Here is a 14738-nt window from a genome sequence, read left to right on the forward strand (position 1 = left end):
AGATTGACAGAATCACCAGTTCATAGCTGTGGTTTAGGTATTATGGGTTAATAATGTTTTATGCTGGCTCCGCCCATTGAGCACTTTTGATTTCCTGAGATAAGCATCATTCTAGTTTTCTAGATGTGTGTGTGTGTGTGTGTGTGTGTGTGTGTGTGTGTGTGTGTCTTCAGAGGCCAGAGGCATCAGATCCCCTAGAGATGAAGTATCAGAGTATTGTGAGCCATTCCATATGAGCCCAGGTTTTCTGCAAGAAGAGAACATCTCTGAATTGCTGAGTCAATTTGACAGGCTCCTGATAACCTGCCTTAACTAACCATAAACTAGCCATAAACTCTAACCATTCTCTTTCTGCTTATTTCTATAGAGCTCCATGCATCTTCCTGTAGGTAGTAAAGTAAAGTAAGGAACTAAAAGTCATCCCTAGCCACACAGAAAGCTTGAGGCCAATATGGGATACATGAGCTCCTGTCTTAGAAAAGAGAAGGGAGCTCAGAGTGATTCTGAGTCCACGGGCCAGTTGGAAGATGAATACACGATTGTTGAGATGAATCCTCTGAAAGCACAACCCTGTTAGTTTGTAATTAGTTACTTAGTTCATCTTTTCTCCCCCAAGGTACTTACTCGATGTAACCCAGGTGAGCATCTGCCCAGTACAAGAGATCATTGGTGTAGTCAATGGTGATGGCATTGGGCCATTCGATCTTGGTAGAGATAATCACAGTCTTATTGGTTCCATCCATGCCAATTCTTGCAATGTATGCATGATCACCCCAATCTGCCCAGTAGACATACCTATGGGAGCAAGCACAGAGAGTTCAGACCCCAAAACCAAAAGATACAGCTGTTCTCCATCTAAAGAAATGAAGTTCCCATCTCAGAGTGTCTCAGAAAGGAAAGAGGCCTGGCAAAATATTCATAACAATAAGGATGGTGACCAACAGTCCTCAAAATGAACCCTTGTGTATTTCAGTGGCTTTGATATAGGGATCCACTAAAGAAATACCACAATCTCCCATGCATACAACTCAAATGTGACTCAGAAGATGAAAAGATAAAGACAAGAGTCCATCTGTTAGATATCCTTTGAATGAGAAATGAATGCTGCTCATTGCACTAACACATTCACCAAGCAGAAAAACAGAGACAGATCCCAGCAAGATATTGATCCATAAGTAGTTACATGAACAAGTGATGAAATACATGAAAGAAAAGGCCCAAGATTACAGAGGACTCATACCCTCTTTGAGGATGAAGGACAATTCCCCTGGGATTTTCAAAACAGAAGGTATTGTTTGCATCCACACAGTGCTGGGCTAGCATTTTGCGTTGTCGACCTTCAAGGTCAGAGACAAACAGGCAATCTAGGATGGCATCCAACCAATAGAGTTTTCTGCAATGGAAAGACAGTGGTTACCATGATGGACCCTTTGTTTATATGCCCAGTGCCCTAAGATTCGTACATACATCTGTTCCATGGTACCTTCCTCAAACAAAAGAGGACACAGGGAAACAGGAAAGGTTATCAAATGGTTCTACATACCTAAGCTAAAAGAAGCAATTCCCTATTGCCCTGAAAAACTCAGAATTTCTAATGGTTTTACAAATCGCCATGGTTGGAAAGATGGCTCATTGGGTAAGTGGAACCAGAATCCCCTGAAACTCTGTGAAGCCAAGGCACAATGGTCCACTTCTGCCAACCCAGTGTCCCTTCTACATGCATATGCTGGTCCACAACAAAGAAACACTGTCCAAACCAGGAAGAAAAACAAGAGCCCGTACCAGAGGTTGTGTTCTTACCTGCTGACCCAGTCTACAGCCAGACTTTCAGCACGTCTTAACCTGTGGCTTATGATGGTCTCCTGGTTTGTCTTATTCAAAAACATCCTCTCGATAATTTGTTTCTCTGCATCGATCCAATACAGCCTCTCCTCTACTCTATCAAAGTCCAGGGCCACAACATTGCCCAATCCTTGCAAAATCAGAGAGTATGACGTGCCATCTATAGTTAAGTTTCTTATATAATAACGGTTGCTGAAGACGAGGTAGGGCTCAATGTTGCTATTCTGCCGGCAGCTCTTCCCATCTGGCTCACGGATGTAGCCAGGGGCACACTTACAAATGTAGGAGCCTATGACATTCTCACACTTCTGGCTACAGAGCTGGGGTGTCTCCTTGCACTCGTCAATATCCACGCAAGTACGTTTGTCAGACATGAGTTTGTACCCAGGAAGACAGGAACAGTAGAAACTGGTTATGGTATCTGTACAGTTGTGGTCACAATGACTGATTGAAGAATCCTGGCACTCATTAATGCCTGCAGGCAAAAGACAGTTACTAGAGAACCTAAAATATCAGCCATAGGCCCATAATTACACTCAAAATCAACACCCCTACCATACGGTGCCAGTTCTTAGCAAATCATAACGGGAGAGGCCACTGGGATCTTCAAAGAGGCCACATTGATCATTCAAAAGTCAGTAAATTTTCAACTTCCTCCCCAGCTCAATCTTTTTCCTCCCATTATTTAGAGAATTCCTTATTAAGCTTTTACAATCAAACTACCTTAAATAAGACATATTTAAAACTGGAGAAAAACTAAGTTTAAAGTCTCTCATCTAAGAAGGCTGTTAATTTCTGTGCAACAAAGTAAATTTCCTTTTCAAAGTTTACAGCATGACTGAAATGTTTAAATACTCAAATTGTATAGACATGTATATATGCATATGAACAGTATAATACGTGTCAATAGCAGCCATAGATTTTTACTGGTTCTTCAGTCACCTGCACAAAGGTATAGGGATATCCAGCACACTCTACCCAGCTTAACCCTTTACCCCAGATCTTAACAATTAATGTGACTAGTACTTTTAAGCAGAAATAGTCTTGAACACTCAGCTAAAATTTCCCAAGTAGCTGGGACATTAGTCACAAACTACTGTGCCCATTTCTCAGTAAGCTTAGTCACAAAATGGCGGAAGAAGAAACAAGGCAAGAGGTGGTCTAGTGTGTTCACTTGTAACACATCCCACTTCAGTGGTGCGACACTCGTGCCCTGACTAATCACAAGCTACCAGTGTGGTATATACATCTGTCGTATGGGTTGGGATGTGCCCGAAGATAGGTCCCTCACAGCACTGACACTGTAACAAGTGGCCAAGCCCACCCTAAAGCAGGAGAATATAGACTTCTTAATGAATGGCAGATGCAAAACCATGATCCAACCAAATCTACTTCAACTGTTAACTTACCACATAACCCTAAACAATTCATTCTCTAGCCATCTGCTGGTTTTATTGTTTGCAAAAAGAATAACGTGTACTAGATTACTAGCAATCCTGCTGGCTGTGAGTTTGGATGTTAAATAGGCCTGTAAGAGAGACTTTCCTTTTCAAGCTGAACATTAAAATTGAGTGATGTATCACAAAGGATTTGGTTCCTACAGAGTACCAGGTATGGCAGTGTGAGCCTGTAACCCCAGGACTTGAAAGACTGAAGGAGACAAGGAATGACTGAACTACACAGTAAGATCCGGTCTCAGAAAAGGTCAGGGCATGGTTGTCTGTCTTAAATCCCAGCACTTAGGAGGCAGAGGCAGACAGTTCTCCATTACCTACATAGTGAGTTCCAGGCCAGCCAGAGCTACAAAGTGAGTCCCAGTCCCCAAATAGCAAAATTAATAAATATGTGAAATAAAAACAGAAACAAAATATTACATAAACAGCAATGGAACTCTATCTTCATTAAAAACTTTATCGTACTATACTCATGTGTGTCATCTAAATAAAACATGCCATTTTACAATGTAATATATTTTTAAATATTGATGAAAACTTAAATAATTTTGTGTGCTTCAGGGAATAACTTATAATATTATAATTCCACAAATTTCCATAGTATTTTCATTCTAGATTTCTCTGCACATGCACACACGTGTGCACACACACACACACTTTGAGTCAATTTGGCAAATGTATTTAGTGAGAACACTCAATTACCAGTGGTGGGCTGCTTTTAAACCATTTGATTCCCCCACCCCACCCCCCAGGAATGCCACCATGCAGAAAAGAACAAGCAAGAGTAAGCTGCACAGAGAGCATGGCCCATTGGTAGTGTGAAATTCAAACGGGCACAATTCATATCCGCTTCAGCTGCCTCCTTACACTTGGTTGTCAGTGGGAAAAGGAGACTAAATGTTCCAGTCTCCCAAAGATAAATATGAAAAGCAAGCCAAGAACTCACTCTGGGGACCCTGGGAGAACCTCCATGCTCTCTTCTTTCTGCATGCCTTGTTGAGTAATTCTCCTAAAGGACACCCTGAATGTTGCTCTCCCTGGTATGCCAACCTACCTCTATCTGTTCATAAGGCAGCAATAGAGAGGTCAGTTCCTCCCCCTCCTGTACTCACCACAGCCTTTCTCATCACTGTTGTCTGAGCAGTCATCCACATGGTTACAGACAGTCCCCATCTCGATGCAGTGCCCGTTGTCACACCGGAACTGATGAGGGGGGCACGTGGGTTCTGGGGTGTGACATAGGTGCTCCTGTTCATCCGACCCATCTCCACAGTCATTGTCCTCATCACAGACATAGAGCTTAGTGATACATTGCCCGTTCTGACAAGTAAATTGATCATCTCGGCAGGGTGGGTACGAGCAGCCCCTCTCATCACTGTAGTCCCCACAGTCGTTGCGCCTATCACACCTGTGTTACGAGACAAAGGACCACGGAGACCATTTTAACAAGATTACTGTACCTTACGCTCTCTACCTCCAAAATATGCATTAACCCAACTCTGGAACAATCCATTTGGCCATCTGCATGAATTCCCCTGTTGCTGGTGGCTGCATAATAAATGTAAACATAGATTCATTCACCCACAGTTTTATAGGCCAAATAACATGATTCATAAACTTGTAACTCATGGAATAGCTTTATGGACAGTGGAACTATGCAGACAGACACATTGTATACAAGTCTTCAGCATGAACTCTGTGTCCTATAGAACTGTTGTTGGATAGTGTCTTTTTAAAACACCCATCTCTCCACTGGGGTAATATTTGCGTCAGCAGACCTCTTCATATAATTCTACTGGGATTTTTCATATGTGAGTTAGTTATGGCAATAGGAAGATTAAAAGCAGCAGATTATCATTAAGTGATGGCAAATTTGCATGTTGTAGTCTTAGCTCTGATACCTATCATTCCCAGGTCCTAAGTAAGACACAGTTTCATGATCTACCATGAGTCATACTCATGGTCAAAGATCCCATGAAAAGCCACGCTTACTGAACAGGATCATGGTGACAGGTTATCATGCATATAAAAGAATTCAGGATAAATATAAACAATGCTAATATATGATAATTCATTAAATGATGGAAGAAGGCCCAGGAGCTAAGGACTGAGGGTCATGAGGTATTAAGGCACCCAAGATGAATCTAGTCAGTTCTACAGCTGTGTACTGACCATGCCTGCTAACTAGAGCTGCCATCCACAAGCTAGGGTACTGCCAATATGATTTCAACCTAAGGCATAAGCATAGATTTATGAAGAAATCCTTGGTCAAAGAAAACAGACTTAGCCCACTTGATTTTCCAGAAAATCAAATAATTCCCAAATGATCTGAGACACTAGTGTCCCCCCTTAACTAGCTTACACAGCGAGCAAATCACCAGGTTTCTGGCACGAGTGCATCCCATTACCCCAGCGAGCACTCCTGCCGTAACCCAGTCTCAGCAAGCACCACCACAATGTGTCAAGAAGAAAATTATCCCCTTGTCCCACAGTGTCAAATGGGGGAGCACACACTCCGCCAGGCTGGAGGTTTTATTTACTTAGATATATAGGATTCTGATGTTGCAGAGATAATATAGGATCTGGGCCCTATAGTCCAGGTTTCCAGAGAACAGTTTTCTTTTGTTTTGCTTTGGTTTTTTTTTTTTTTTTTTTTTTTTTTTTTTCTGCTGTAGCACTGCCAAGAGAAATTCAGAAAGAAAAAAGAAATATGAGGAGTAAGAAAATGCCAGGACAGCAGAAAAAGAAGGGAGAAAAAGAGAAAAATGACCAGAGTCAGTAAGAACCTGAAAGTACAGGGTGTGGGAGCAGAGAGACGGTAGAAAGGAAGGGGAACAGGAGTCAGGTAGAAGGGACCATAGAGAGGGAGGCAGAGACAACCCAATCTAATCAAAACAAAGCCCTGGGTTTTCAGATATTCACATCTAACAGCAATGGAATTGACTACTTACTGAAACTAGAACAGAACTCTTAACCAGACAGGCAGATGACTCACTTTGACTGCCCAAATAACAACTGTAAATACACTTTCTGGGATACATCTGTCCTTACTCACTGCCATTCACTGCACTACATGCTAAGACCCACTCTCAATGTTTCAACTTTTATAGCACATAACTGTTTTTTCCTCTTCAGGATACCATCATACAAAAATCTTGGCCATCCTGCATTCCAGACCTATCTCAATATCTATCAATGGGGCATCTGCCTCAGGCCTCTGCTGCTCTGACCTTTCAATCTCCTACTCTAGCCGTGGAATCCTGATAGTTCCTGGTGCCCGAAAGAGCCCCTGTGCTTTTTAACCCCCGAGTGGGTCCTGTACCTCTGTTTCAGGTCCACATAACCAAATGCCTAGTGCCTACATCTAAGGAATGTCTACAACATCGAGTACTTTCTCCCATCAGCAAACTTCTTTCCAGGTTGCTTTATTTTGATTGAGGCTTCTATTAGTCCCTTTATTCCTCTATAGCCAAAAATTTACTACATACAGTGGTAAGAGGCTGGACACTACAAAAACAAAATTCATTTTAAGAGACCCATTTGGAGAAAGCGGTGAGAAACCACACCACAGGAAATCACAAGATTCCCCAAAGCAGCATACTGTGGGGCGGAATCTGTTTGAGACAGTGTCAAGAACTTTAAATATTCTACATAGGAATCCTTATTTTCAAAAGCTTTGGCCTTCTCACCTAACACTCAGCATTAGTTGCCTTGACCCTGAGCCAAGTGTACTTACAGAGCTGTTCTTCTTATAGCAGAGAGCAAATACAGAAACAGTTCTTAGAGCCATGCCTGCCCCCAAGTGGAAGACAAGGAGACACACCAACTAATGTCAAGTTAACTCCTTCTCTGCCTCTCTGTGGAAGGCCACATTATGGCTTTCATGAACCCTGGGATCTTCTTGGACCACGTCACCCATAAAAACACATAAATAACCACATCGGTATAAAACGTGTATTAACATGTTACATATTAAAACACTTTTTTCTGACCTGGATCATGTGACCATTGTGCCTAATGTGTGAGTCATCCCCGCCCCCGTGAATATTTGGGGTGTAGAGGGATGTGTTTGAATCCCAGTTCACCTGAATGACTGCCTGATACACCGTCCATTTGCACAGCTGAACTCTCCCGTAGAGCACGCTCTCATGGTGCAGTTCTGCAGCTCGTCGAGGGCATCCGCGCAGTCTGCGTCGCCGTCACAGACCCAGTGTTGTGGAATGCACCTCCTGTTTGGAGGTCTGCTGTTTATACAGGTAAACTCAGTACTGGAACAGTTCTGAAGCTCTGAAACCAAGGCAGACAAGAATCCCTCAGAGCCCGGAAATGCTCTCTTCACAATCTTATCATCTTTAACCCTCTCGCTAATCATATGGGCAAGGTAGGACTATAAACACCCGCAAAGGCTCTTAGAGTTCTTGAGACCTGTCTCAACTGTTTGATTCTGGATTTTACAGAAGCAAAACCTCGGCATAAAGACTCTACTTACTCTTCTGTGAGATTTACATAAAATTTTTTCCCATAAGGCTTCAGGAAATGACTTCCATTTTTAAAATTTGAACAAATGCCTTTTTACAATTTATTTACTCTCTCATATAGCACACCCTAACTGCAGTTTTCCCTCGCTCCTCTCCCTCTCTCCCTCCCCCTCCCCACCCCCTCCTTCTCCATTTCCCTTCAAAACAGGGAAGACCTCCCAGGGATATCAGTCAAACATGTCATATCAAGTTGCAATAAGACTGGGCTCCTCCCTTAATATTAAAGCTGGATGAGCCAACCCAAGAGGAGTTCAGGGGTCCCAAAAGCAGACAGAAGAGTCAGAGATAGTCTCAGCTCCCACTGTTAAGAATCCCACAAGAAGACCAAGCTACACAACTGTAACATATATGCAGAGAGCCTAGGTTAGACCCATGCAGGCTCCCTGATGGACCACTCAATCTCTATGAAGCCCCTATGAGGCCAGGTTGTTTGACTCTTGGGGATTCTTATGGTGTCCTTGATCCCCCTGGCTCCTCCAATCCTTTCCTCCATCTTCCGAAGGATTGAACAAATATCTTATATTCTCACACCATGCCTCATATTCCACTGTATAATCATATACGTACAAAATGCGATTACTATCTTGGTGCCAATTTAATGTGTGAGAAAACTGAGTTCACAGTGGTTAACTGGGCATCTCAGAGTCAGAGACCCGGAAGAGACCTTTCTCCTCTAAAAAGTTGAGGCATACAGATTTGAATACAGATTGCAAGCACCACACAAGTGAAGAGGAATGCTAGGAGAGGTCAGAGTTGCCAGAAAGGCAACGGGGAAGAAAGTGAGATACTGATTCGGAACCATTCATGTCTTATTCAATCCTCTCGCAAACAAGACGTAAGAGAAAACGGGAGAAAATAGTTCGTGTAAGTCATCAATGACAGAGCAGATGTAGAGCTCTGGCCACAGCAAGTGAGTTCACTACCAAACACAAGCACCAGGAACCTCTGCCCTTACTATGTTAAGAGGGAAAGGTGACACAATGCTAACTAAAGCCCCTCAGGTAGCAACTCCAGGTTTTGCTGGCAATAAAAACAATGTAGTACTCGTGTTATAAAAGTAACCACATTTCCTATCATTTACAATTTGCCAAATGCATGAAACTCTAGAAGAATGAAGACCAAAGTGTGGACACTGTGCCCCTTCTTAGAATTGGGAACAAAACACCCATGGAAGGAGTTACAGAGACAAAGTTTGGAGCTGCGACAAAAGGATGGACCATCTAGAGACTGCCTTATCTAGGGATCCACCCCATAATCAGCTTCCAAAAGCTGACACCACTGCATACACTAGCAAGATTTTGCTGGAAGGACCCAGATATAGCTGTCTCTTGTGAGACTAGGCAGGGGCCTAGCAAACACATAAGTGGATGCTCACAGTCAGCTATTGGATGGATCACAGCCCCCCCCCCCATGGAGGAGCTAGAGAAAGTATCCAAGGAGCTAAAGAGATCTGCAACCCTGTAGGTGCAACAACATTATGAACTAACCAGTACCCCGGAGCACTTGACTCTAGCGACATATGTATCAAAAGATGACCTAGTTGGCCATCACTGGAAAGAGAGGTCCATCAGACACACAAATTTTATATGCCCCAGTACAGGGGAACACCAGGGCCAAAAAAATGAGAGTGGGTGGGTAGGGAAGTGGGGGGGAGGGTATGGGGGACTTTTGGGATAGCATTGGAAATGTCATTGAGGAAAATACGTAATTAAAAAAAAAAAAAGCCGTGTGCCACCACTGCCTGGCTCAATCAAATTTTAAGAAGTAACGGGACTGAATAAAATTAAAATGTCACCAATAAAAAAAAAAAAACAGTCTCAAGAAAATTTTCCATACAACATTTTGATCATACCTTCCCCTATCTGAGCTCCTCTATTGGATCCTCCTCACCTCCCAAACCCATAACTTTGTTTTCTCTTTCTCTCAAACAGAAAAAAAAAAAAAAAAAAAAAAAGACAAGAAACAAAAAATTTAAAGAGTCAATAGACAAAAGGCCAAGACAAAAAGTCCCAACCAAGCAAAATGAAACAAAAACCCACAAAAATTCCATTGAGTTCATTTGTATTGGCTGACTACTCTCGGGCATGGAGCCTGCCGTGGAATACTGACATAGCCGCTCACACTCCATTAGAGTATCCATTGCACATAGCATCTTCGTTAAGGGTGGGTTGGAATGGGGAGGAGCTGAAGGGGAAAGAATATGATCAAAATACGTTGTTTGAAAAAAGAGGAAACAGTGGTACTCAGTAATGAACTCACTGATGAATACCACAACTACCCAACCCCATCACAGCTCCTAGGGTGATTGGCTGCCACACCATTGTCAGAAATGAGCAACTGAGTTCCTGTCACCTACTACAGAATTCCCATTAGCCAGGTATGAAGGAGAATGAGCTCCGGCCACTTTGCCTCGTGGTAAAATGTAAGCAATGGTGTCCAACAGCAGGAAATAATGGTAGCATTCTGTTAGTGTGCATTCACTCAACAGGAGTTTCTGACAACTGGGCCCTCCAACCATGATAATCGGCTCTGAGTTTCCCTGGAATGTGACTCTACAGAGGAATTATCGGCCTTCACTTACCACAGTGATGTCGCTGGTCCTCGTCACTCATGTCTCCGCAGTCATTATCACCATCACAGACCCAGCTACTTGAGATGCACCTGCCGTTATCACAGTGGAACTGATTGGCTGAGCAGCTGTTTAGAGAATGCCCTGACAAGAGAGGAAGTCTCATGAAAAGAGTGGGATGTCTCCAGCAAGGACATTCAAGCGTGGTTTATGTCAGTGAGAAGTTTACTCACATACACATCAGGAATACATGAAACCTTACGGCTGTCAGAACCTTTGAGATGATTTCACAAATGATTTTACAAATGTGATAGGTCTGCGGTGCAGCAGTATAGGGTGGGGTATAACATCGTCTCAGACACATAGAGAAGGCTGACAGTGAGCTGCATAGAGACTCAGGGAAAAACTGTGATCCAAAGTGCAGATTATAAGATATATGGCCACACTTGGGTTACTACAGTGTGTAATGCAGTCCACAACTACTACTTGCTGTTACTACTATGACTATGAAAATTCTTATTTTTAGGTTTTAAACACAAGAACACATTAGAATAATTTCAAAGTTATAAACTTACCTAACACTTATTATCTCCTCTCTCTGCAGATTCTCAAACTCTAGGTACCCTTGATTTTCTACGCGTTTATCAGTGTTACAGTGAGGATACAAAAGCAAAAGTAAAACTTGGCCAAGAACTGCTAGCAATCAGCCATAGAATTAAACTTCATAGAACTCAATGGAAACTAGCATGAATTTAATTCTAAAACTATACTAATGAACAACCCAGACAAGGGTTTTATATACGATGTTACATAGTACAATAATACAAGAGAAAAATGCTTAATAATATACCAATCTTAGGAATATTATACATCACTAAAGAGGAGTATGAAGAATGTACATAAGGATGAGTAGGCTTTTCTCAACTCAGTAGAGAATACTGAGGTGGCCTTGTAGCTCCATGGTCTGCCATGCCTACTTGGTATTGCCATTCCAGCACAAAACAAGAAAGTAGCCATGGATGATCTGTGACAACATTCATCTATACAGTCAAGTCACTAGTCTGTAACCATACTTTTCTAGATACTACATAGCAAGGATTTTATGACGGGTTAAAAAAGCACCTCGGAAATGAGTACAATTAATTTCAGTGAATATGCATCGATGCATATGAGGATTTGTGACAGTAAAAAGCAAGCTTTGAATACAAAAAAGGAACATGGGCCTCGATGAGGGCCTACCAAACATTAGTAGAAAAAGAAATAAAATAAGGTGTGCCTGCTCTGAGCCCTATATGAAGAATCCAGTCACTCTTGGATCCTCCTACTGTCTTAAAAGGCTCAGACAAAATTCCTAAACTCTAACTGAGAATCAGCTAGAATTGAGCTGCAAGCCAGATGATCCACTGGATGCATTACCATCTCAATATATCAACATCAACTAATAGCCCCCATATTCTCCCCAGCTGCCCTCATTGCCTGCACTAGCCGCTCATGAGCACCTACTGCATGGTTCTGGCATCCCTTCTGGGAGCAGGAACAAGGAGAGTAAGTAGCCAGCAGTGTGGCTCCTGCATTTGATGTGTGGGAGGAGCCCCGGCCTCTCTAACTGCACCCTAAGCTTCCCACGGTTGCTGACTCTTACCACAAGTGTCAGGCTCATCCGAGCTATCCACACAGTCGGCTTCCCCATCACAGAACCAATAGCTTGGGATACACCGGTGGGGGGAGACGCACTGGAACTCATTGCTGCGGCATGTGTGTGAGGCTGGAGGACAGGCACAAGATTAAAACACCAACAGACTCCCATCTGCTACCCATCTGCCTGTATCTCTGAACTGGTTAATTGCTGCCATGGGGAAAAGGCCTTGTCTGTAAGTTACTATGGGGCTGCAGGTGCATAAGATACAAGAGGGGAATATTTCCCAGTTCTCCTGAATTTTTATTCAAGACTCCATAAATACAAGGTGTAAGTTCTATTTGCTAGAAATTCCAAAGAGCGCCCAGGCAGGTGAACACTCTTGGCTGTTCAACAAGTCCGAGACAGGAAGCTCCTTGCATTCTGAGTTCAAGGACAACCTAGGCAAAAGATGAAGATTCTGTCCCAATAATCTATCAACTCTGATTAGATTTTAACATATCAAAAAATGACATTGTACTGTAAAACTGTGCAAAATAAGTCTTGATTTTTTTCTTGTTTGTTTGTTTGTTTGTTTGTTTGTTTGTTTGTCAAGACAAAGTTCCTAGCCCTGGTTGTCCTGGAACTTAGTATGAAGACCAGGCTGGCCTCCAGCTCACTGAGATCCTCCTGCCTCTGCCTCCCAAGTGCCGTGATTAAAGGTGTGCGCCATCACGCCCGGCTTGGTTTTTTTAATTAAGTGAATTCTATTAAAACAATGTTACACTCAATTCTATCCCTCACCACAATTTGTTAATCATAATTCTCAAAAGTAAGCAAAATTCTCACCTACTCACTGTAACTCAGAATTGTTAGGGTAGATGAGAGAGATGACTACCTGTGAACTTTATGTTAGCTTCTACTGTGTGGTCACAAATATTGCAATGAATTTTTGTCCTGAATGGGGTCTTGCCATTCTACTCTACAAGGCTCTCCCTTGCCTGGGCCTTAATAGTGCCAGATGGATTTGCCGGTAAACACTTGTTAGAAAAGCAGTAACTCCAACCTGCCCTACCCTGTGTTATGCTGTAAGCCAAATTCTGTTTCTTTGGGCTGCTGTTAATATTGTACCTGAGTCCTGCTCTGGCAAATTTTTGTGATAGCCTGTGGTTTCCTCAGGATGTGATGAGAAATTCAGCTACAAGAAATTGGCAAAATTTTTAAAAGATACCCCTTTTCATACTAATTATTCTCAAAATTATTAAACTTAAGAAAGACCTTTTCATTTCCTCTGTTCATAGAGGAAATTGTTTCAATAAAACTAAGCTACTCAAGATCACGGCCATAATATTCAGAAGTAATAACTGCTGATAATACAAATACAGATTGAGGGTTAAAGGCCTGGATACTAACAGGTTTCCAGAAAAATATATTTGAAGCAAGAGACTTCTCCCACCACTCTCCTCATATCTTAAAGCAACTGCCTTCCACATCTCCTTACAGACTCAATATCAAAGCTAGGATGTTTCTGTGCTGCCCTAGTCGCTCCCCTGGACCCACAGAGGGCGAAAAAGCTTTGTCGTACTCACCGCAGTAAATGGGGTTCTCGTCGCTCCCATCTCCACAGTCATTGTCTCCATCACACAAGAAAGCTCGGGGAACACAAATGTTTGTAGTCTGGCATTTTGCGAAGTCCGGCTGGCAAGTGATGGGAGCTTTAAAAAGACAACCAGATAGACACTTAAAACAGAACTACCAAGTATATCATCTACAGCGTCGACTCAGTTAACAGACTCAGGGAAGGGTCCAAATCAGTTCTAAGTGTGCAGGAAAGCACAGTTCATGCTGCTGGTGGTAAAGAGAGGCCCAAGTTGGTTCCAGGGTGGCAGAGAAACATGTTCATGAGGTGAGTTTTTAATCTAGCAGATATATACAGAGCCATCAAATTAAGCAAGCAATTCAAATGTTAGCTAGATATATTTTTATAATCATTTAATTGACTATTACAAACACACAGTAGGTTTTTTTTTTTTTTAGAAAGCAATAGATTTTATGGAAACATTTCATCTCCTGTGTGACCACAGACCCCAAAGGAAAGATTTAAAGATACACTTACGGCAGTTTTTCTCATCTGAGGTGTCATTGTCATGGCAGTTGTTTATGCCATTGCAGACATAACTAAGAGGTATACACCTCCCGTTGCTGCAAGTGAACTCTGTGGTGCTGTTGCAGCTCCTGAATAGGCATCCTGCCTCATCGCTGTTGTCCCCGCAGTCATTGTAGAAATCACAGCGATAATGGTATGGCACACATCGCCCATTGGCACAAGTGAAGGCTGTTGATCGGCACGTGTGAAAGGCTGGGAGGAAGAAAGGACAGGGAGAGAAGATGCCTTCCAGTTACAATTTGTAACGTTAACATTGTAACACTCCTAGGGTTAAAATTTGTCTCACTTCTAAGACAGAAATGCCTGAAAGTCAGACTGGATGCAAAGTGCTTTTAAAGAAAGAAAGCATTTTAAGTGAGCCATGAAATTCACTTCATTTGTCCATAATCTCACTTCTCAAGTTTATCTCAAATGCAGAAAAGCATTCAAAAGCACACTGTTAGAGAAAGATACCCAACTACAAATCCCCTTGAAAGCCCACTGTGTCTCACTCCAGTGACATAAAAACTGGGCAGGGACTGTCAGAAACAGTGCAATAAAATGATAACAGTAA

General features: G+C 42.4%; 1 protein-coding gene across 1 annotated transcript in view; it reads right to left on the bottom strand.

Moving 5' to 3' along the window:
- Positions 1 to 14738, bottom strand: part of Lrp2 (low density lipoprotein receptor-related protein 2) — a 161695-nt gene that overhangs the window by 40630 nt on the left and 106327 nt on the right. The window contains exons 44-52 of the mRNA NM_001081088.2: positions 14135 to 14377; positions 13608 to 13733; positions 12046 to 12168; positions 10416 to 10547; positions 7382 to 7583; positions 4409 to 4704; positions 1801 to 2317; positions 1241 to 1393; positions 625 to 795 (exon numbers count right to left, since the gene is read on the bottom strand). Of these exons, the coding sequence (NP_001074557.1) occupies positions 625 to 795; positions 1241 to 1393; positions 1801 to 2317; positions 4409 to 4704; positions 7382 to 7583; positions 10416 to 10547; positions 12046 to 12168; positions 13608 to 13733; positions 14135 to 14377 (1963 nt within the window). The remainder of the gene's footprint in view (positions 1 to 624; positions 796 to 1240; positions 1394 to 1800; positions 2318 to 4408; positions 4705 to 7381; positions 7584 to 10415; positions 10548 to 12045; positions 12169 to 13607; positions 13734 to 14134; positions 14378 to 14738) is intronic.

Source organism: Mus musculus, chromosome 2 (assembly GCF_000001635.26).
Source record: "Mus musculus strain C57BL/6J chromosome 2, GRCm38.p6 C57BL/6J".
Lineage (NCBI taxonomy): Eukaryota > Metazoa > Chordata > Mammalia > Rodentia > Muridae > Mus > Mus musculus.